We start from the raw sequence: 22177 nt of genomic DNA on the forward strand, positions 1-22177 counted from the left end.
ACCCAGGCGACATTGCACCCAGGCGTGACATGCGGATGCTGTCTGGTTCAAGCCACCACAACTGAAGATGTGAGATTTTACAGGCCTGAACCGCAATTTGTGTACGACCCGCCAGCTGAGCCGGCTCTTTAGTCTGAACCCTTCATCTTGCCACCGGTCAACTCCTCGGCAATTGTCTTCTGTCTGTTGACGGACCTGGTTCCTTCGGTCTGCTGCGAGTCGATGGCGTTCGTCTCTCTCTTGAACATTTCCTCCAACATGGTCTGCACCGTTGGGGGCGCTCCCCAGACGTCCCAAGCGTTCTCCTGGTCCATGACCATAGACTGGCCCTGGCGCTTCCAGAAATCCTCGGCGAACAGCCTGTCCAGCTCATCGTTCAGTTCCTCCTCGGTGACGATGAAGTTGGAGGCGTTAATGTACAATTCCATAAGCGCATCCCGTTTCGCATCGGTCTTCTGCTGGGCGAGGGCGGCGGTCTTAGCCTTGCTCTCCGCAGCGCGCTCGTAACGGTGAGGATCAAGGTCCACAGACATTGTAGTCTTGAGAGATGACAGAACTGAGCTACGGGTGAGACGGTCGTCCTCACGCTCGGGGGCCTTGGCTGCGCGTGCGTTATCGAGTCGACGCTGCCTCGAAGTGGCTGATATGGCATCGACGGTGGTCTTCTTGCGCTGGTAGAGGCCCTTGAGGGCGGTTTTGAGGTTCTCACGACGGCTATCAGCCATGAGTCGGCGGTGCTCCCTGCGAGAGCCTGGCTCGACAGGCCTCTGGGAGGCTTCGTTCGAGGGTGTCGGGGCCGTTTGTTCGAGGTATTCGGGCTTGACCTTGCGGTCCCCTTCCTTGCGCGGGAAGGGGTCGCGGGGCACGGGGAGAGTTCCCCTAATGACCTTGAGCTTCTGCTCAGAGGACTGAGATTGAGGCGGTACCGGGACCTGGATCCATTCGGGGGATTCAGGAGGCACTTTGAGGTTCGCAGTCGTGGTCGAGAAGGGTCGTGTGAGGTTCATGCTGGATCCAGCGGCGACGGGGAGCCGTGCCAGGCGCGCGCATGCGCATCGTGATGACATTTTGGCCTAGTCGGCTTCGACCAACTTAATGGCACCGACTGTGAGGAGATTGACGGCGCTGGGAATGGAGTCGGCTCGCGGCTTGAGATGACCTGCTGTGGTGGTAGGATCATGGACCTGAGAAATTCTCGATTGTCCAGGGTTTGATAGAAACACACCGGTGGCTTGATTGGAGGGGCAGATGGGTGGTTACTCTCCGTCTGCCAGCAGGTGAGCAGTACCAGTAAGAGACAACACCGGGGCGTGAATGTGCCATTCACAGCGGGGAGGAGTCAATCGGAGTCTTGATTGGCTGGTCGGGGGTACGGCGCGTGCTTGACCCGAAGTCTCCAAAAATTTCAGCAACTCCACTAAAAAAATGCCAGGACCCCACCAGCGCGCAGAGAACTTCTTCTTTTGCGCGAGCTCCAACCTCCCTCTCTCAACCTTCCTTAACAACTCACCGACTTCAACTCCTGCCCAGTCTTCCTCCCTCTTCTCTTTCAATTTTACGACTGGGCGAGTTCGCGGTCAAAAGAAGATGGGAACCGGCAAGAAGGAGGCGAACCGAAAGGTTCGCCAGGGCAAGACCGGCGATGGCATGGGCAATGTCAAGACCAAGGGCGAAAATTTCTATCGGTAAGCCTATCCGCCTTCCTGCTTCAGGAACATGGCTTTTGGCCCCATTGGACGCGTCCCTAACATATCTTTGCAGCTCTGCCAAGAGAGTGCGCCAATTGAATATCCTCAAGGATGGAAAGGCCCAGCGCAATGCCGACGGTGAGATCACCAAGGCCGCGTCGTTCCAGAGCCGCGAAGTTCCCAACGCCCGGATCGAGCCCAACCGCAAGTGGTTCAACAACACTCGCGTCATCTCCCAAGAGAGCTTGACAGCGTTTCGCAGTGCCATGGCGGAGAAGGCTGCCGACCCGTACTCGGTCCTCCTGAAGAGCAACAAGCTTCCCATGTCTCTCATCAAGGAAGGCGAGACCAACGGCCTCAAGAAGCACCAGGCCAAGATGACGATTGAGACATCCTCTTTCGGCAGCACCTTCGGCCCCAAGGCGCAGAGGAAGCGTGTCAAGATCAGCTCGGGCACCATCACGGACTTGATGGACGACGCGGACAAGAGCTTGGACACCTACAACGAGCGCCTCGAGCAGGCCAAGCTGCTCAGTGGAAACTCGGGACCTTCGGCGGACGGCGAGGACGAGGGTCACGTTACCATGTCGATCGAGCCCATCTTCAACAAGGGACAGAGCAAGCGTATCTGGAACGAGTTGTACCGCGTGTTGGATTCTTCCGATGTTGTCATCCACGTCCTCGACGCTCGCGACCCTCTGGGCACGCGCTGCAAGAGTGTTGAGAAATACCTCTCAGAGGAGGCTCCTCACAAGCACCTCATCTTCGTCTTGAACAAGACCGATTTGGTGCCCACCAGCGTAGCTGTAAGTTTTTGTCTCCTTCTTTTCCTACCTTTCCTCCAGACCCCAGTCGTTTTGTCAGGAATCCTTTCGCACTCTGTTGCCCTCAATGGAAGGTTCTCCGTTACACGCTGGGAATATCAAGGGTCGTCTCGCTGTCCTGGTCCTTGGATCAGGGCTGATGGGGTCCGTTTTGGATTTCCCATCATGAGACGAAATTGCATCACTTTGAGTTGAACTCTGCTAGTGCTCTTCCGAGCCTCGATATGGCGGTTTTCTTAGTAGCGAAGCATACATATCATCACATATGACTGTGTCGTTTGTTTTCTTAAGCGGAAGCTAACAGGACACAGGCTCGTTGGGTGCGATATTTCTCCAAGGTCAGGCCAACGCTCGCCATGCACTCTAGCATTACCAACCCCTTCGGCAAGGGAAGTTTGATTGAGCTGCTCAGACAGTACGCCAAGCTCCACAGCGAGCGCAAGCAGATCTCTGTCGGACTCATCGGCTACCCCAACGTCGGCAAGAGCAGTATTGTCAACACCTTGAGGAAGAAGAAGGTCGCCAACGTTGCGCCAATTCCTGGCGAGACCAAGGTCTGGCAATACATCACTCTCACCAAGAAGATCTGTAAGTCGCCTTCACCTTTTTCGAAGTCAATGTGCATGAGCTAACACGCCCAGACCTCATTGACTGCCCTGGTATCGTCCCGCCTTCTCAGACGGACACGCCTCAGGACCTGCTTCTGCGTGGTGTTGTGCGTGTCGAGAACGTCGAGCACCCTGAACAATATATCCCTGCCGTACTCGCCAAGGTGAAGCCTCACCACATGGAGAGGACTTACGAACTCAAGGGCTGGAAGAACCACACAGAGTTCCTCGAGATGATTGCCCGAAAGAGCGGTCGTCTCCTCCGCAAGGGAGAGCCTGACGTGGATGGTGTCGCCAAGATGATCCTCAACGATTTCATGCGCGGCAAGATTCCCTGGTTCACTCCTGCGCCGGTGGATGAGGATGCCGAGGCGGGTGAGGCCGTGGAGGGTCGCGGTGGTAGACTCGGAGAGATGCCCCTGAAGCGAAAGCGGGATGACGCTGAGAATGCTGAGAGCATGCCTGATACCTCAATGGGACCTTCCACAGTCGCTGGTGACAGCGATGATGAGGAAGAGGAGGAGGACGATGATGAGTTTGAGGGTTTCGGATCCGAAGACGGTAAGGCCGAGGGCGACAAGTCCTTGGCCGAGGCGTCTGAAGACGCCGATGAAGCCTCGGACGATATGATCCCGCTGGACGCTGACTCTGATGACGACTCCGCAAGTGACAGTGAGGGTGGTGACGGCGCTGCCTCGGAGACAAGCTACAATACCTCGGTCCGTGCGATCTCGGATCGCGCCAGTACTAGGAGTACTAGGAGCAGCACTGCCGCCAAGAGGAGAAAGACATGAGGCTCTCTGAAAAGCTAGATGATGTTGATCCGTCGCGTCGCCGAAGTTTCGGCAACGTCGCCAGCTCGGGTAGGGAAACAGTCCAATCATCGTCGATCGGGCCGACTCAGGGACTCCAGATCCTAAAGTTCAGCGCCCGCCAGCGTGCGGTCACCGCACTGTTTGGTATGAGATCACAGGGCAACGGCAGCCGTTACAAACCTGATTGCGGCCTAAACCTGCACCCCGTTTCGATGTTGGGCGACCCGAATGCGGCTCTTCCGGAGAACCGCAAAACCCCTACTTCCCTGTTCCTCCCACCAGCATGGCACGGGCTTTCAGCCGCAAGGTGTTTGTTCCGAGGCTCCGCACGCACGCGTCTGGGGAAGAGCTGAGCTTTGAAGTGTGTTTAACCGTATGATACCCATGTCTTCGTCGCAATCGAAACGGCAAACGAGTCTTTGCCCGTGGAACAAGGCCCCATTTTGTGATTCGAGGAAACGAAACCTCGTCTGCCCCCGAATCGTCTCTAGTGGAGGACGACTCAGTGTCTCGCAAGGGAAGAAAAGAAAAAGATTCCAAGAGTTAGAGAAAGATACACACACATACACAATGACTCTCGTTCATCAGTCAAGAGAATAGAAATGATTCGTTCGATGCAAACTTTGTTTCTCTCCGGTTCCCTCCCCATGTTTGTTTTGACCTTGGCCGTTCGCTTCACCGCCGCATCTTGCCGCGTAGTCCCTGGAAAGATCGGGCGACGGAGAAGCGAAGATGAGGGGATGGAAAGAAGAGGGGTGATTTGAATGGCAAGGTTTTGAGTTCTTGTCAGGACTAAGCAAGAGAGTTTTTTCCATCTTCCTTTTAATCCTCCGAGTTTTATTCCTTGGCCCAATCGAACCAAGTCGTCGGAAAAGTCACCGCCTTTGGTGGTTGTTTCTGCGTGGTTCGCCAGTTCGTGATTCTAACTTCTCGCACCCCCTTTCTCCCAGCCAAGATGTCATCTCGATCTGGCTCCATCTGAAGTTCTATAGCTTGATCTTTTATGATCTCCTTCGCTTCTGAGAGGCGGCAGAAAAAAAGACTGGAAGGGCAATTGCCTTTAAGTCTCCACGTGGATGCCGTATCCGATGTTTGTACGAATGCCGTATGTGGTTCATGAGATCATGTTTACCCAGGCCTCGTCGAGGCCTCCTCCAGGCCTCCTCCTCAGGCCCCCTGTTGGTTGTTCTCTCTGCCCACCCACACCCATCCCACACACACCCCTCTTTGTTGAATGACTCTCTCATGATGTTGACATCGTCGTCGGACATCATCGAACCCCCGCCAACCCCTCCCCCTCACGACCCCCTCGTCCCCCTTTTCCGCTCCGGCCAGACTTTTTCTGCTCTCGCCCGGCTAGTCAGTTGACGGCCGCCTCACGTTGTGATTCGTGTTCGCAGCCATGTCCCCTCTCTCCGATGTCGTTTCTCAAGCTTTCGAGGTGGTTCGAAAAGAAAAGCCTAAAAAAGATAAGAAGACTTCGTCTGTCGTCCATCGTCTTAGTGCTTACCGTCGCCCCCTTCCCCCTTTCTTCACGACAGCATTCGCTTTTTTCGTGTAGAGAAGACGAATAAATCTTCCTCACCTTACCCATTCCGACAGTAAACTCCTTTCCCCCAAGGGCATACTCCCCTGACGGGCCGTGTGACGTTCGTTTGTCACCCATTTCTTAATTTGTATTATACCACTCAAAAGTTGTACATCCCTCGAGAGAGAACAGGAAGATGCGTCTGTCGGTAATCACTGTCGTTTCCCTGGCTACGAGCTCCCTTGCTCTCTCCCTCGGTAGCAGAGACGACGCTAATGCCTTGGCTGCCGAACACGGCCGCGGCCGTGGAGAAGGTTGCCGCGCTGGCGAACGTCCAGGAGGCGGCGGCGGTGGTGGGACGAAGAGGGACAATGCGGACCCTCAGATCGATAACCACTTCCCGGGAGGTGGTTTCCCGGGAGGTGGTCATGGCGGTGGTAAGGGCCCTAAAGACTGCGACAAGCCCGACAAACCGAAGCCGATGCCGCCGGGCCCGGACAAGCCTGGAGCAAGTGACGCGCCCATGCCAATGCCAATGCCCATGCCTATGCCGCCGCCGGGCGGAGGTGACAAGCCCAAGCCGATGCCTCCGGGTGGTGAAAACCCCCCGAAGACGCCGCCTGGGCCTGACAAGCCCGGACCTGATAAGCCTGGATCGAGCGACAAACCCAAGCCGATGCCACCACCGGGTGGACCTGATAAGCCGGGGCCTGACAAACCCGGAGCTAGTGACAAGCCCAAGCCGCCCCCTGGCCCAGGAGGCGGCGGCGGTGGAGGCGGAAAGGGAGGTGATGACTGTAAGGGCGGCCGTCTGAGAGACTGCAAGTCGTTCAAGTTCATGGCGAAGGGCTCTGTTTCCGGCTCCATTGGCCAGTTGGAAAGCGGACAGCTCAGAATCGGACTGGAGCCGGCGACCATGCACATGGAAAAGGGGGAGGTCAACGATGACAAGAAGCGAGGCTGCTGGTGGACTCGTAAGTAAATCCGGTTGTCTGTGATTTTGAAGACTCCGAAAACTGACTGTGACGACTTAGCTCCCACGGAGACTCTGCAGTGTGACGTTGGCCAGAAGCCCGACTCTGGGTTCTCGGTTGGCTGCGACGGGCAGATCACGTTCAAGAACCAGACCAAGTTCTTCCAGTGTGAGGCCGAGCAGCAGCAGTACAACGTCTATAAGAAGGCTGACCAGGGTGCGAACTGCGCTGAGGTCATGCTATTTGCAAGTGGCTGCCGTGAAGGAGGCGGCGGCGGAGGTGGTGGTGGTGGAGGTGGCGGCGGTGGTGGAGGAGGAGGAGAAGGAGGAGGAAAGGGCGGCGACAAGCCTGGTGAAGGCGGCGGCAAAGGCGGCGACAAGCCTGGCGAAGGCGGTGGTAAGGGCGGCGACAAGCCGGGCGGAGGAAAGGGAAATCCTTCTCCCCCGAACAACGGCACGGGCATGCCAGGCATGCCGGGCAACGGAAACCCGCCCGAGATGCCGCCTGCGAAGCCTCCCAAGTCTAGGTTCAGGTTTTTGCAGCGTCTTTGAGGGTTCGCTTGCGGACGGGATCTGTGGTGGCCCTTTTTCGGGTGTTCGCAGGTTGCTTGCTGTGAGGGATTCGCGATGGCTTCGGGACTGGCTGCTGAAGCCTTGGACGGGTGCTGCCTTCGGTCATGGATGCAGGATATCTATGTGTCTTGTCTGGACTGTGCGAGGGTTCCAGGTCGAGTAATGTAAGAGATGTAAATGAAGCCTCAAGAAACGCAAGAGGCAACCACAAATCATTCAATATAAACGATTAGACATCGCAATCCCACTTGGTTCAAATTGTTGCTTGGTGATGCTTGGGGAAGAGGTAAGGGGTAGGTAGTGTCAACAAACCTAGACAAGGAGCTGGTCTGATTCGACGTTGCTTGATCAGGTCATCGGAAGGCTGTGTAAAGAACATGTTTGTCACGCCAAAGGAAGCCACGACACGACCAAGAGCACCTTCCCAAGTCTGCCTGCCTTGCAGACCCACGCGAAGGTAAACAAACGTCTTATTCACCAGGAGCTCGAGGCTAGCAACCGCATAACGTGCGACTCGACAATATTCTTTTGTGTCGAGGCAGCCTTTACTGGAGTTTTCCATCCTCGACTCCCACAACCCAACTAACTACCTTCGTTCTTTCTCTAGAACGACACTTCGGAGTCCACATCACGGCCGACATTGGCAGTTCGCATGCATTTTGACCTTCATTACACCTCCTTGGTTAACCGGTTTGCGACACCTCGCCAGGCAGTTTCCGGTAAAATTCTAGTCGCCTGGAGTCTTTCAACTAGCCATACCCATGGTCCCGACCAAGGCAGCCGAAGAAGTCACACGGAGTATCGTTCAGCGTGTCTCATCAGGAATCTCGACATTGCCCCGCCCTGCCGAGCCTCAGATGCAGCGCCGTGCCGACCAAGTCCGCAACCACCTGGCGATCCCGAACTCCCGCGCCGAAAACGCCATGCAGCAACGCGCTTCCGATATTCGGGAAAATATGGAGCTTCCCCGTCTGAAGCGTTCCTACGATCAGATGAGCCATTCGAGCCCCAAGTCCGTCTCCCCAGGTCCTGCCTTCCCGAGCGACCCTCTTGATCTGGACTTGGACGGCGCGTCTATGGCTTCCTACATGTCCCAGATGGAATACTCTCGTTAGTCTCATCTCGATATTCATCCAGAGATTTACTGACAATCTAAGCCAACGTTTCGCACTTCAGCCCCTCTGGTCGTCCGACGCAGAATCCGATGGTGGTCGCCCTCTCGTCCGGAAACATGCCCCGCATGCAACTTCGTATGAACACTACCTTATGCCCAGAGTTACCAAGATTAGCTAACCTTTTCATGTAGACACCGATAGAAACAACCGAGCCAGCCTTGTTCCATCTAGCAGTCCGCCGGGATACCGTCAATCGAGTAGCACGCCGTCGACACCTCGCCGCCCTTCGTCACTCCGAAAGGTCGCATTGCCGACCTCTGATGGCACCTCGAACACTATGTCCAGCAACGGATCCAGCAGCACAATCACTCCATCCCCAAGCCGGTACGCTCCTGGCGCTATGATGAGCAGCAGCCCGATCCGAGAGACAAAGCTGGCAGATCCCTTCAAGCCCACCAAGGAGTCCGACGCTCAACTGCAGATGATGATGCTGCACCCCCAGCCCATTAGCGAGCATCAGAGCATGGTTGGTCGCCAGGTCGAGAAAGCGCGCGAGCTCGCAAAGGACAAGCACAAAGGCCCCTTCCAGATCGGCCGCCACTTCTGCCTGATCGATCCTTACAATGGCGAGCCCGTTCAGATTGCCGTAATGAAAGCTGACGGTATGGGCAATGTCATCTACAAGGACAAGTTCGGAAGGGACGTCTCCAAGATCTCGCCTTCAGGTAATGGAGAGCCGATGCCGGGTAAGAGAGGAGAGTTCCTTGGCTTCAGGGAAGACTTTGGAGCCTCACACCTTTTCGGCCCCGGATAGGGTACGGCCATGCCGAAGCAGGTGGAGGAAGATGTCAGCCCCTGGAGTAAAAATGGAAAAGACGCATGGATGGGAGCTAAGACGGCTGATTTTGAGGACAAATTTGAAGAGGAATTGTATCAACCCCAGCCGCCTACCACCCGGTTGGGACCGACCCCGGCTTGGCTGAGAGAAGCAAACGAGATTCTGGGCATCGAGGAGGACGATCCCTTTTCGACTCTGTACGACGAACACCCCGGCATCCAATTCTGAGGTTTCGGCGGTTATCCTATTTCTTCGAGCGAACCTTGGCTGCGCATCTGGGTAGTTGGTTGTTGATTCGGACCTACTCAGCTTGGTAATACCCCGACGGCATTTGGGCGTCATGTTGGCTTGTACTCGCGATTTGGACTCTGGCGATTTTACATGATGCCTTGGAATTTTGGCAGTAGATCGGATTCGGGGACGTTACCAGTGTTTAGAGTTAATCAGGGTGTGTATAAGATGTATCAAAGTGTAGAAAAGATGATGTGTTTCATTACTCTCGGTCCGCTGATCTGGCTCATCTACGGCTGGCTGACTTTTTCAGCAACCTTTCAACGTCAGAAGTGATGTCAACCAATGGGAAACTCGTTCTGTTTCCTGCGGTTGAGCCGGACACGGGAGGGTCTGCGAAGAACTCCTCCACCATGAAGAGATTGTCCCCAATCTGCACCGGCGCCGTGACGATCCCGCCCTGGGCTGCTGTAGAGTTGTTGGGAACAGTGCCCAAGTGCTCAGCTGATTTCCACGACCCATCTTTGGACCGCAAGACGGTAATGCCCTTGAGGTTCTCTGCGATGAGCAGGACCTTTCCGTCATACCTCGGCGGCAGGTAAATCGCATCCGTGCTGTCGAGGCTGACCTCGGGCGTTCTCGGCACCAGCTCAGGCTTTCCCTTGTCGTCCTTCATATTGAACCGGTAGATCTGGCGGTCCTCGTTGTTGTTCGCCAAGAGGATATCCCCCGTCGCCGCCAGCCCGGAAAAGCCCATCTTGGTGTGGTTGATCTGCTGCGGGAGGAACCAGGGATCGACGGCGGACCCCTCGGGGTCGACTTTCATGATGGTTCCCGGGAACGAGCCGACGACATACGTGTTCCCGCGGGGGTCGTGCTCGATGTCCTGGAAGCCGCCGTACTGGCCCTGTGTCACGGCGGTGATGTTCTTGTTCCAGAGGACCTGCTTCTTGGCGGGGTCGTACTTGATGATGAAGTTGTCACCCGAGATGTCCTGGCCGGCGGTGTTGAAGGCGGCGGCGGCGTCGACGACCACGGAGACGAGCTTGGTGTGCTGGTCGACCTGGACGCCGCCGATGTGGAGGTTTTGGTTGTGCGTGATGCCGTCGAAGGTGAGGATGTCCACCACCGAGTCCTTGTACGGGTCGTACACGGCTACGCTGGCGTTGAACAAGGACCTGGGACGGGGTTAGTGCGTGAGTTGTGTAAGAGGGGTCAGGCTCAGGTACCCAAAGTAGACGATACAGTTGATCACGTCCCAGTCCGCATTTTCGGGGTACAGCTGGTACTGCTGGATTGTGAAGCTGCCTTTGGTGAACGGGGGGCAGGCCTTGGGAGGGTTGGGGGCCGCTTTTACAAGCACCAAGGAGGAAATCAAGGCTAGGAGGAGGTACCCGCACGGGTGATGCTGAATGGAAAACATCGCAACGGAATAAGTAATCAACAGATTAAAGAACGAAAAGGGCAGAACGAACTCGCTGGAGGTTCTCGAAAGATTCCTTCAGGATGGGGGTCGTCTGCCTATGTATATACCCCATTTGCAATGATGAGTTCAGCGTCTCACATTTAAGAAGGCACCAGGATTCAAGCTGACGTCCAGCCGGATGCCTGCACGAGAAAAGCTGCCGTTCCTACGGTTCCCTCGGGGCCCATGTAATGTGCCTGAAAACAAAAAGCGGCAAGATCAACAATCCTCGAGGATTCCATGACCGGTAAGGTGGTGCTCGGGATGGGATTCCGAATGGACGGGGAAACCGTGGCCATCGCAGGGAGATTACCTGGGCATGGTCCCCGGCCGATAGAACCGGCAGTTAAGAAAGGAGGTGTCCGGGCTCTTGAATGACAGGTTTGCGTGAGATGTTCCGTGTTCGTGGGTTATTGGATGAGAGACACGGTCGGCGCTTGGGGCAGGGGATTGCTTGTTGCGTGGATTTGGGTGGACAGACTCGTCGGCGATGCTTTGTGGGTATTATTTATAGACGACGAGAATCATCCTTCTCTGAAAGGAGAAGACATGCCGAAAGGAGGAAGAGTTCCAGAGGAGGAGAAATTTCGATATCATGTCAGCTTTTGTTAGTGGCTTTCCGAACCGTGTTTCTCTATTGCCAAGAGTGTAAGCGTCACCGTCTTCCCCTAACCCATCAAAAAGACTCGAGGCTTCCAGGGAGAAGGACAGCAGCAGATTCTTCAAGGGATCTCGACAGACAGAAGACGCCTGAAGGTTTGCCGTACGGCAGGGATCTTGTGCCGGCGAAGGTTCAACGGCAGGTTCCAAGCCAATGGCACGACTGCCGAGTCGTCGTCGCAACGTGGAAACAGGGGCACAGTGGCCCGAAAGTGCTTACTTGCGCTGGTTTTCCGCGGCTTGGCAGCAAATGACTTGCATGCCCATTGGTGTTTGACAGGGAGATATGAAGCTGCGAATCTTTGTTTCGCGAAGTTGAGGAGATGGATGAGCGGAGGGTGAGTGTTCTGTGTGTGTGTTCCTCGCCGAAATGGAACGTTGAAAAGCAGAGCCCCCACTTGGTGCTTCTGTTAAGCTTTTGTCCATATTCGCTAAAGTGACCGAAAGAGGGAGGACGAGGGCGCTATCGGCGCTAAATGCCCGGGCCGCGGGGTTAATTACAGTGCTAAGTCTTCCTTCCGTCCCTCAACCCAACTCGATCCCTCCACTTCCTTCACATCAGCCCATCTCATCCAACCTCGTCTATTTAATTCATCTATTAACCCTTCGCTCACCGGCATCGTCCTGTCTCATCAGGAGATCGCCTTCAACTGCGAACCATCGTGATGACTCAAAACCCGGTCAGCGAGAAAACTCTACTCGCCAACAGTTTCTCCAGTGCTACCCCAATGAGCCAGCCAGCCATTCTCCAGCATCTTTTTCTTCCGGTTGGCCATCACGCTTGGCACTCAAACTCGCTCACTAATATCTCACCAAGACATTTGGTTCAGCCCTCCGAGGCCTGCTGCTTCAGATGAGGCATACATACCTTACGGATGCGAGAGCGTCGTATCGGCCTAAAAGTCCCCTGTAGCCTCTCTGATCTAGACTCTGACTGCGGTCCACTACACCGAACGCGATGCGAATTGGCAGTGTTTCATTGCGAACCTTGGCTGCATAGCTGGTGCTCTTCCACCTCGGACTCTCGAACACCAACACAGCTCTCTCCCATTGCATGCAGCACAGGCCGCGGCGCGCCTCGGTTCGCCTCTTTCTTTCTTTCAAAAACGTGGGTATCGGACACATCAGTAAACAAACCGTCTTGGCGTTTATATCCTTTGCTACGCTCAACTAATATGCCTTCGGTTGGTTTGCCGGCTTTCGAGCATTGACTGATTCTGTAGCACATGCCACATGGGCATGGGAAAAGCTGCCCAAGGAAAGCTTACATTGCCGGTTGGAATCCTTCCGCACGCACCGGCGAACATCATTTGTCAAATTGCATCCCCCTTACACCACAGACCTCTAGCTATCCTGCCGTCCTGAATGGTCCATCAGCCAGGCACAGATTGGACGGCCCGTCCCACGCAAGTTGTGGCGCACATATGAAGCGAAATGCCACAGTCTAAATCCTCTACACGCCGAGGCAAAGAAACTGCTCGTCCTGTCCGTATCACGCAGTCCGATAACGCGCTACTGATGTACGATTTTGCCTCTTGTCTTATCTTGGCTTTACGAGTCCGATGCACAGCAGCATGGGCTTATGCGGGCTGACTGGCTGAAAAAGAAGAATATGCAACGTCAATCTTAGCACCGCGCCATCGCACAGTCTGCGTCTTGACCACTAGGGATGAAGTGTCTGATATCTTCATCCCAAGACATGGCGCTACACGATGCTACGTTGGCATTGCTCAAGCAGATAGCCCATTGCTTCAAATAATACATATTCCGTCTGGTCTTTCTCTTTTCTCGCCTCCCGTGCGGGCTACCACGCTGGGATTTCCGGCTTGCCGTATCTACTGTCACCCTTGATTGTCTACACCTCGTCTTCCCTCCTAAAGTGTGTGCATCGTGACGGTCCACACACCGTTTCGCAGACGACTCGAGATAACCGCACTAGATCCGCTTGGAAGCGCATCTACGTGAGAAATCCACAACGATGCGAGAAGAAGTACGAAACAGATTCGAGGAGCCAGGCACCTCCGACGACGAAACCGTCGTCGTCATCCAAGATGGCGTCGCCCTGAACGCTGCAGGCCACAGGGACCAGCTGTCGCGCCAATACGGCCTTCTGGGACTTGCCAGCATGGCCCTCACCGTGGACAACGCCTGGGTCGCATTGGGCTCGTCGATTTCGGTCTCTATTCGTGAGTCCACGCTCAGTCTCGCAGGTTAAATGTCCGTAACCAACCGGGATTGGTCTAGTCAACGGTGGCCCACCCGGCATCATTTACGGCCTCCTGGTCGCCGTCTTCTACTACTCTCTGATCGGACTGAGTCTGTCGGAGGTCTGTACCTGCCACCTCTATCCCTTGTTCTGAAGACATCGTGAGCTGCAACTGATGCAGCGTCAAGCTTGCCTCTTCGGTCCCGACCGCCGGCGGCGTCTACCACTGGGCCACCATCGCAGGAGGCCCCCGATGGGGACGAATACTAGGTTTCTTCACAGGATGTACGTCGGTCTGCTGCATCGCGCATTACGTGAAGCAATACTCACTTATATGTTACCAGGGATCAACTTCTACGGCTGGATTTTCGCCCTGGCGTCGCTCATGCAGATCTCGAGCAACGTCGCCGTGAGCATGTACGCAGTCTACCACCTCGACACCTACGTCAGCCAGCCGTACCACGTCTTCATCGGATACCTCCTGATCCTCTGGGGCTCCGCGTTCTTCATCGTCTTCGCCAACAAGTACGCGCCGCACACCCAGCACGTGGGCACCTTCTTCGTCATCGTCGGCGGCATCGTGACCATCATCATCCTGGCGGCGATGCCGAAACGCCACGCGACCAACCACTTTGTTTGGTCCTCTTTCAACGAGAATAATGCCACCGGCTGGTCGGGCGGGGTCGCGTTTCTCCTGGGCGTCCTCAATGGCGCCTTTACGATCGGGACTCCTGACTCAGTTACGCATATGGCGGAGGAGATGGGCCATCCCCGGAAGGACCTGCCCAAAGCGATCATGTTGCAGATCACTCTGGGGTTCGTCTGTAAGTCTTTGGCTCATCTTATTGAAAGACAGATGTTGGTTGACTTGTGTGCCAGATGCCTTTTGTTTCGCCGTCGCCTTGTCGTACGCCATCACAGACATCACCGCCCTCCAGGGCGGCTTCAACACCTTTCCATTGACCAACATCTACGTTCAAGCAACGGCCGGGGATAACGGCGTGCGCAATCCGGGCGCAGCTTTCGGGCTTCTGTTCATCATGCTCATCTGCACCTTGACCTGCTGTGTGGGTCTGACGTTGACTGTAAGCAAAAGTGCCGGTTTACCTTTGACTAGGGGTTGACTAGGGGAAACAACTCCCCGTCTGAGTCGCGTCAACCAACGACTAACGAACTCGCGAAGGTTTCGAGGACCTACTGGGCACTGGCCAGAGACAACGCCGTGCCGCTGTCAGCTTTGTTTGGCCGAGTAAACGAACGGCTCAGCTGTCCCGTCTGGTCAACCCTGTTCGTCTGTAAGTCGAGTCGAGGTCTTGCAACGTCCCAGTGCTCAATTTGACTGACGTCCAATACAGGCGTGCTTGCTACCGGGATAGGTGCCATTCCGCTTGGCAGTTCGACGGCTTTCCTCGCCATCGCTGGATCTTTTGTCGTTTTGACAACCATATCCTACGCCATCCCCTTCGCGGCAAACATGCTGTCAGGCCGCAAGTATTTTCCCAAGGGGCCGTTTCACCTAGGGCGAGCGGGGTACGCGGTCAACGGCCTGGCTGTCCTGTTCATCGTGTTGTTTGATGTTCTCTTTTGCTTTCGTGAGTCTGCGTCTTCAATGTTGCCGTGTGTTTGTTTCTGGGCAATCAAGCTGACTTACTGCCAACAGCCTTTGTGCTACCAGTGAGCGAAGCGTCTATGAACTGGAGCAGTGTAATCTTGGTAGGGACGGTGGCGATTACCGGGCTGTGGTGGGCGGTGCACGCCGTCAAACATTACCCCGGCCCGAAGGTGATGGAGTTGTACATCGAGACCGACGGAGTGGCGCCCGTGGCCACCGAAAAGTCTTCGGCATCGGCGATGGCTACGGAGCTCAAGCAGAAAGAAGCAGAAAGCCTCCGGAATTAAGAAATAACTGTACGGCCTACAGCAGCCTTTGGATTGACTTGACGAGAGATGAACAAAAAGACGAGAATATACTCGGCCTTGCACATGAACTTTGTGCCACCCTAGAGACTGCTGACAGGAATTGTGGTCCGACATCTCAGCTGCATCCACGTCCACGTCCGGATCACGCTGCCGGAGTGGCGGGGTCGCGGATGGGCGGTGTTCGGGACAACCCGCCATTTGCATCGCGTACATCCCGCAAGCTGCGGATGACTAACTGGAATCAAATCCAGGAACCTGACGGCCCGCGTTGTCGACTCAGCTCGTTTTCGCTTTTGTACGTGTACAGCTGCAAAAGCGTGCTAGCTTTGTGGCCGGTTTGCCGTTGACGCGGGGTCGAGGGCGCGATGTTCGAAAGCGGAATTCGGGGGACCATGGTCCGCCGTTGCAGCCCCATACGTTGAGGCGGATGTTATGTCCAAGAAGAGCCGCTGGGTCTTTGATGTGACTTGTACTTTGACTCACCACCTATCTCATCGCGAAGTTCATTCACTAAAAGAAATTGGGTAGTCGGTGGAAAGCTGGTTGAGACCGTGTTTTGCTGGTTCAAAACAATGAACGGCTGAATGTTGGGCAGATCGGTGGAAGCGAAAATGAGAATCTTGGTTCTGCGGCCCCAGATGACTTCTAATTGACGACCAGTCTCCCGCCCTGGATATGCAATGTAACGCAGAACCAGCGCAGGTATGTCATATCGGGCCACCCATCCCAAGACCTGAAGTGGGTGTGAACAAGCTGCTTTTTCGCATCCGCCCCGGTGTTTTCGGATGCGTTCCCATCGATTGCGGAGTGCCTAACTGCATCGTTCGAGATCAGGGTCCAGCCGTCCGCCGTGGCTTGACACAGGACGAGTCCTCGGGACGCCATTGATGGAATTTCGCAGTCACATGGCAAAAAGCTTTCGAGGGGCAAGGAGGACGACGATCCGCAGAGGCTGATGTTGCCGATCAGGACGATGTGGGCGATGCACGTCGAGACTACAAAACGACGGCATCCCACCGGCGCATTCTCGATTGCTTTTGAAGAGTAGTTTGCAGGAACAACACCAACGCAGTCTTTCATCATGAAGTCAGTCGTTGCCGCAGTGCTCTCTCTCGCGGCTGCCGCCTCGGCGCAGCAAGCTCTGTACGGCCAATGCGGTGGACAGGGCTGGACGGGACCGACGACCTGCGTGGCCGGCGCCGTATGCCAGTATTCCAACGCCTGGTACTCGCAGTGCGTTCCCGGTAAGTCGCCACAACATCGTTCTTGCTGAAGAACAAGAGCTGAACATCCACAGGCACCGCCGCGCCGACGACCACCTCCCGGACCAGCACCCTCGCCACCTCCACCGTCCGCACCTCAAGCTCCTCCTCAGTCCGAACCTCCTCCACCGCTGCGCCGCCCGCGACCGGCACCGGCTTCGCCAAGGCCGTCGGCACCAAGTTCAACATCGACGGGGTGACCAAGTACTACGCCGGCACGAACTCGTACTGGATCTCCATGCTGAGCTCCTCGCAAAACGCCGACGTCGACCTCGTCATGGGCCACCTCAAGTCCTCGGGCCTCAAGATCCTGCGTATTTGGGGCTTCAACGACGTCAACTCCATCCCGTCCAACGACGTGTACTTCCAGTACCTCAGCGCGTCCGGGTCGACCATCAACACGGGCGCCAACGGGCTGCAGCGCCTCGACGCCGTCGTCGCGTCGGCGGAGAAGAACGGCATCAAGCTCATCATTAACTTCGTCAACAACTGGAACGACTACGGCGGCATCAACGCCTACGTCAACGCCTTCGGCGGCGACCACAACGGCTGGTACACCAACACGGCCGCGCAGACGCAGTACAAGAAGTACATCGAGGCCGTGGTGAGCCGATTCAAGTCGAGCACCGCCATCCTCGCGTGGGAGCTGGCGAACGAGCCCCGCTGCCAGGGCTGTAGCACCAGCGTCATCTACAACTGGGCCAAGACGACGTCGCAGTATGTGAAGAGCCTCGACCCCAACCACATGGTGACGCTCGGCGACGAGGGCATGGGACTGCCCGGGGATACCTCGTACCCGTACCAGTACTCTGAGGGAACCGACTGGGTTGCCCTCTTGAACATCACCACGCTCGACTTTGCGACCTTCCACTTCTACCCCAACTCATGTAAGTTCTGAGGGAAGATATCTATCTCGCTCGAGGGGTGATGGTAGCTGACATGAAGATAGGGGGACTCGGGTACGACGCGGGCAGCAAGTGGGTGACGGACCACGCTGTTCAGTGCGTTGCGGCAAACAAGCCATGCTTCTTTGAGGAGTGTAAGTGAATGATACGCAATGGAAACAGTAGCCTCACTCGAGGCGGCAATGCAAGAAACAGAAAACTTTGCTGACACGGAGACTTAGACGGCACCCCCGAGCGGCACTGCGAGCTGGAGAGGCCGTGGCAGATCACGTCGGCGACGACTGCCGGCATGGCTGGCGATGCTTTCTGGCAACTTGGCGACACCATCAGCACCGGACAGACTCACAACGACGGCAACACCATCTACTACGGCACCGACGAGTGGACTTGCTTGGTCACGAACCACGTCGCAGAGATCAGCTGAGTGTGATGATGTGTTGATAAATGATGAGTGAGAGGCCCGAGAAGTGGTGCAACCAATGCGGCCGGTAAAATCTCGCAAGACCGCGTAAATAAGCTTCTTCTTCGTTGTACATATTATGTGTTAATGGAACTTTCTGTGTGTACATTGAAAAGCTGGAGAAAAGATCAGCTACCCCAGACCTGGGAAAGTGACCGCTGTACTCTGTAATTGCAGCCAATCAGAGACCAGGGGAATCGTCTGACGTGCCTCGGTCCCCCAGGAATCATAGAAGCGTCATCGGCGGCGGTCCCTGTAAAGCTGCTTATCGATAAGCTGTCGCCCGCGAAAGAATCTCAAGCTTCCCCGGTCGCTCACAGCGTTCCATTTGCTCTCCATTTCCACTTCGCCATCGCTGGTTCTCACCGACGACCAATTGACACAGCACGGCACAATGGGCGCATCATCGTCAAAAGCAGCACAAGGCGCGGCGCGCAAGTTCCCGACCCGCGCGCCCGGCGCCGTGCCGCCCACATCAGCGAACAGGGCAGCTCCGGCCCCTACTCAATCGCAGCCGAACACACATCCAAAGGCACAGGCTGCGACGTCCAAGACAGATGGTAAGCTGTTCTTCCTGACCAAATGGCCCGAAAAGCGTCGCTGACACGCTGTTCTTCCAGATGTCCTCGCGGACTCAATCAACCCTGAAGTCAGCGAAGAGTTCTCCTCCCGCCTGCGCCAGATGGGCGTCGTGCAGCCCAACCCGACATATTCTGCCACTTCGACGGCGTCGCTGCCAGCTCACGCGGCTGCCATCTCGAACCCGGGGCCCTTGTTCCCTCCCACGTCACGAAACGCGACACTGGCTACTCTGGAGGCGAGGCGCGCCTTGCAACAGCGAGCTGAAGAGGAGTTTGAGAACATGGGCAGGAGCGGGAACGACGGCAGGACGTTGCTGGACCTCAACACCATCGTGCAGATGCATCTGATGCGCGACAAGGGACACTCGTCAGCTCAGATTGAGGAAAGACTCAATCTGAAGAAGGGCATCGTGGAGAAGCTGGGTCGTCCGGGCATCACGAGTCCCGCTTGAGAAAGACCAAAAAAAAGCTAATATAAAATGTGATTGTATTATATGTGTAAAAAACAAGATGATACGCTAGACTCCTGATATCGATGTATTACGACCAATCAACCCAATAAAAAGACACTTTTCTCCCTTCTAAACCATGCAACAGCAACGGTCTACCAGGCGCAGTGGCCTCCGTCAATGCGCAGGTCGCTGCCCGTCATGAAGGTGCTGGCATCGCTGAGCAGGAAGACGGCGGCGCCGCGGTACTCGCCCGGGCTGCTGAGTCTGCCCAGCATGTTGTGCTTGGGCCACTCCTCCTTGCGCTCCGGGTAGGTCTCGAAGAGCGCCTCGACCATGGCGGTCACGATGTAGCCGGGCGAGATGGTGTTGACGCGGATGTTGTGCACGCCCCATTCAGCCGCGAGGTTGCGTCCGAGTTGCAGAACTGCAGCCTTGGAGGCGTTGTATGCACTGCAAGCCGCGTGTTACGTCAGTTTTGTGTCACCACGAAGGAACTTCTCCTCATAGAAGGATTCGCGAATCCTCATGGCTATTGAGGGGAAGAGAGGGGTAGATGAGATGTGAGAACTTACGGGCAGATCAATCCCCTGTTGGCGACTGTGCCGCTCATGCTGGCGATCAGAACGATGCTGCCGGGGGTGTTGAGTCTGATCATCTGACGAGCAACGGCCTGCGCAGTCATGAAGCAGCCGGTGACGTTGACGCCCATCATCCTGTCGACGTCCTCGGCCTTGTACTCGAGGGCGGGAGTCTCCTGCTGAATACCAGCGGCGGCGATGAGGCCATCGAGACGGCCGTGCTTGTCGGCGATGCCGGCGACAATCTCGTTGAGGGAGGCGACGTCGCGGACGTCAACCTGGTGGTAGGTGAGGGTGGTGGCGAGCTCCGTCTCGGCTCTGAGGGCGACCTTCTCAAAGTCGGGGTCGGGCTTGGGGAGACGGTCGATGGCGTGGACTGTAAAAGCGTGTGTTTTAGTGTCGTGCGCCTAAAGTGTGTGTAAGTTGGTTTCGTGGGGTTTCTTACCAGTTGCGCCGGCCTCGAGGAGAGCTTCGGCTTGTGTGAGACCAAGACCTCTGGCACCACCGGAGACGATAATGACCTTGCCGTGGAGGCTGAACTCGGGGAGGACGCGGGTCATGGTAGGCGATGTGAGGGGGACGGCGGCCTTGGGAGTGGTGTTGAAGCTCCTGACCGGGTTCACGACGGGGTTCACGACGGTTTGGTTGAGGAGGGGCTCAGCAGCCAGAGGAGCGACGGGGAGAGATTGGGTTGCGAGCCTGGAATGCGCCTTGTTGAGCTGGGCGCCGAGAGCGAACGGCCTCAGACGGGTTACGTACCGAGACATCTTGTCGAATTGACAGTTAAGATATGTGCAAAGTCCAAGAAGGATGGAAAGTTTGGCCTGGAAGTCAATGGCAAGTGGTGATCCGTTGGTGGTGGAAGCCGGTGGTTGTCTCTAGGGAGGGCAGACGGAGGAGATGGAGGAGCGATGTCGCACGGTCGAGGTATGTGGGTGTAAGTGTGTGTGTGTGTGTGAATGAGCTTGAGATGAAAGCGGCGGCGGCGTCTAAGACGGGAGGGCGGAAACTTTATCGACGAAGAGGAGGAGCGTTTGGTTGCTTGTGTGTGTTGTAAGAGTGATGAGTTGATGAGTGTGTAGAGTGACGAGCTGTTCCTCAAGTCCTGAGAGCGGTTCGTCTTCTCTCGTCTTTATACCTTTTGGAACGACTAATATCGTCAACTTTGGCATGCCGGGCTGGGTTTCCCGTTCCCCCGCACAGGCAATGCCCAAGGTAGGTCTTGCCCCCTCACCCTTCGCCCTTCCTTCACCCACGCCACGCCACGCCCATCCAGGATAGGATCCTTTCCTCCCGTCATGCCAATCCAATTCTCAGATCAGCATCCCCGAACCGAAGCTCAATGGCACGGCACCGAACCGCACGCGCGACAGTTGCACCAACAGAACAGCTGCTAGCGCCGAAGCAGGCATTGGCATCGACAAGGTCTGGTCTCTCTGGGTTGATTGGTGCGCCCCAGGGGGGTTTTGTTGTTGTTGTTGGTCACTAAGGTAAGGTAGACAGACAGACACATGTCCCTGGCTGGTCCGGTCCGGATGCGGACTGGGCGACTGCGACAAGCCTCGTGTCGTCTGGCCGGACGTCCCGCCCTCACTTTCGCCTCAACCGTGTTTTCTTTTCTCTTGCCCTATTCTTTTCTTAGCATCGTCGGATGTCAAGTGAGCAGCAAAAAAAGTGGAAGTGGCCCACCGTCGCGGCCGCGGGCTCGGTGCCGCCCCGTTGTTCTAGGTCCATGTGTACTGCATAGGATGTGTGTGTGTGTGTGTATGTGCGTGTCTATCTGTCCGTCCCAACTGCGCGTCGCGGCCGCATGAGCTCTTGCAGGTCTCTCCCAGGTAGGGGGGAAGGCTAGAACATCCAAACCAGAGGGTCCGCCATTTTCCGAGACAGGTCATGCGGTGGTTGTCAGATATCAGATTCAAGATCCCCGCCCATGTTCCTGTAAGCTCTTTAGCTACGGTACTAGGCCAGCGCCCCGGGGGGAAGGGGAGACGAGGGGAGGGGAGGGGAGGAAAGGAGGGGAAAGGAAGCGATGGCGAGACGGACGACGAGGGACGAGCTACCAAAAGAAGCTCAGAAACAGCAATTGGAGGCGCCCACCACCCACGAGCTTGGGCTCCAAGCAATCAAGCAAGCACCAGCAGGCACAAGCAGGCATCCTGGAAGCGGACACAGGACCCTGGGCCCCGCGGCGGAAACACACCGGCGGGATCCGTTGGTTCACGGTTCACACGAAACGTAGACATGATTCGTCGGAACGTCGGGAGACAGGGAACGTTCCGTACTGTCTAAGTAAAGCTCTCAAGGCTTGCCTCAACTGTCAAGGATGCGAATGGAACATTCTTCTGTTACTCTACCATGCTAGAAGCAAATCTCATCTGACCCAGTGTAACTTACTCTACTGCGTGCTGCTGGTAAGTGGGCTGTGAAGTGAATGATGGATACACGGTAAGGTACTGCTGGGTCTGCTGGGTCTGCTGGGTCCCGGCTGGAAT

At 56.0% G+C, this 22177-nt stretch overlaps 8 protein-coding genes across 8 annotated transcripts; 5 read left to right on the forward strand and 3 right to left on the reverse strand.

Annotated features, from left to right (window-relative positions):
* Positions 1–128: 128 nt before the first annotated feature.
* Positions 129–1067, reverse strand: CGCS363_v011431 (uncharacterized protein; the record flags this gene model as incomplete). Its single annotated transcript, XM_036643280.1, has 1 exon — positions 129–1067. One exon carries the CDS (start codon positions 1065–1067, stop codon positions 129–131), a length of 939 nt encoding a protein of 312 aa, XP_036492089.1.
* A 520-nt stretch (positions 1068–1587) lies between these two features.
* nog-2 (Nucleolar GTP-binding protein 2) lies at positions 1588–3914 on the forward strand (the record flags this gene model as incomplete). Its single annotated transcript, XM_036643281.1, has 4 exons — positions 1588–1685; positions 1762–2494; positions 2824–3100; positions 3154–3914. 4 exons carry the CDS (start codon positions 1588–1590, stop codon positions 3912–3914), a joined length of 1869 nt encoding a protein of 622 aa, XP_036491661.1.
* Positions 3915–7770: 3856 nt separating this feature from the next.
* On the forward strand, positions 7771–8938 carry CGCS363_v011433 (uncharacterized protein; the record flags this gene model as incomplete). The annotated part of the gene is made up of 3 exons (XM_036643282.1): positions 7771–8119; positions 8167–8259; positions 8316–8938. The coding sequence occupies 3 exons, from the start codon at positions 7771–7773 to the stop codon at positions 8936–8938; spliced, it is 1065 nt and encodes a 354-aa protein (XP_036491660.1).
* Positions 8939–9479: 541 nt separating this feature from the next.
* On the reverse strand, positions 9480–10616 carry CGCS363_v011434 (Core trichothecene cluster (CTC) protein 14; the record flags this gene model as incomplete). The annotated part of the gene is made up of 2 exons (XM_036643283.1): positions 9480–10371; positions 10423–10616. The coding sequence occupies 2 exons, from the start codon at positions 10614–10616 to the stop codon at positions 9480–9482; spliced, it is 1086 nt and encodes a 361-aa protein (XP_036492087.1).
* Positions 10617–13296: 2680 nt separating this feature from the next.
* HNM1-1 (Choline transport protein) lies at positions 13297–15423 on the forward strand (the record flags this gene model as incomplete). The annotated part of the gene is made up of 8 exons (XM_036643284.1): positions 13297–13504; positions 13563–13645; positions 13713–13809; positions 13869–14348; positions 14404–14609; positions 14708–14819; positions 14880–15116; positions 15185–15423. 8 exons carry the CDS (start codon positions 13297–13299, stop codon positions 15421–15423), a joined length of 1662 nt encoding a protein of 553 aa, XP_036491656.1.
* A 1102-nt stretch (positions 15424–16525) lies between these two features.
* Positions 16526–18035, forward strand: manF (putative mannan endo-1,4-beta-mannosidase F; the record flags this gene model as incomplete). Its single annotated transcript, XM_036643285.1, has 4 exons — positions 16526–16688; positions 16742–17593; positions 17656–17745; positions 17833–18035. 4 exons carry the CDS (start codon positions 16526–16528, stop codon positions 18033–18035), a joined length of 1308 nt encoding a protein of 435 aa, XP_036492088.1.
* Positions 18036–18465: 430 nt separating this feature from the next.
* On the forward strand, positions 18466–19104 carry CGCS363_v011437 (uncharacterized protein; the record flags this gene model as incomplete). Its single annotated transcript, XM_036643286.1, has 2 exons — positions 18466–18631; positions 18692–19104. 2 exons carry the CDS (start codon positions 18466–18468, stop codon positions 19102–19104), a joined length of 579 nt encoding a protein of 192 aa, XP_036491657.1.
* A 152-nt stretch (positions 19105–19256) lies between these two features.
* On the reverse strand, positions 19257–20449 carry CGCS363_v011438 (D-arabinitol 2-dehydrogenase; the record flags this gene model as incomplete). Its single annotated transcript, XM_036643287.1, has 3 exons — positions 19257–19554; positions 19677–20058; positions 20128–20449. 3 exons carry the CDS (start codon positions 20447–20449, stop codon positions 19257–19259), a joined length of 1002 nt encoding a protein of 333 aa, XP_036492101.1.
* Positions 20450–22177: the final 1728 nt, after the last annotated feature.

Source organism: Colletotrichum siamense (assembly GCF_013390195.1).
Source record: "Colletotrichum siamense strain Cg363 chromosome Unknown KSG_Cg363_contig07, whole genome shotgun sequence".
Lineage (NCBI taxonomy): Eukaryota > Fungi > Ascomycota > Sordariomycetes > Glomerellales > Glomerellaceae > Colletotrichum > Colletotrichum siamense.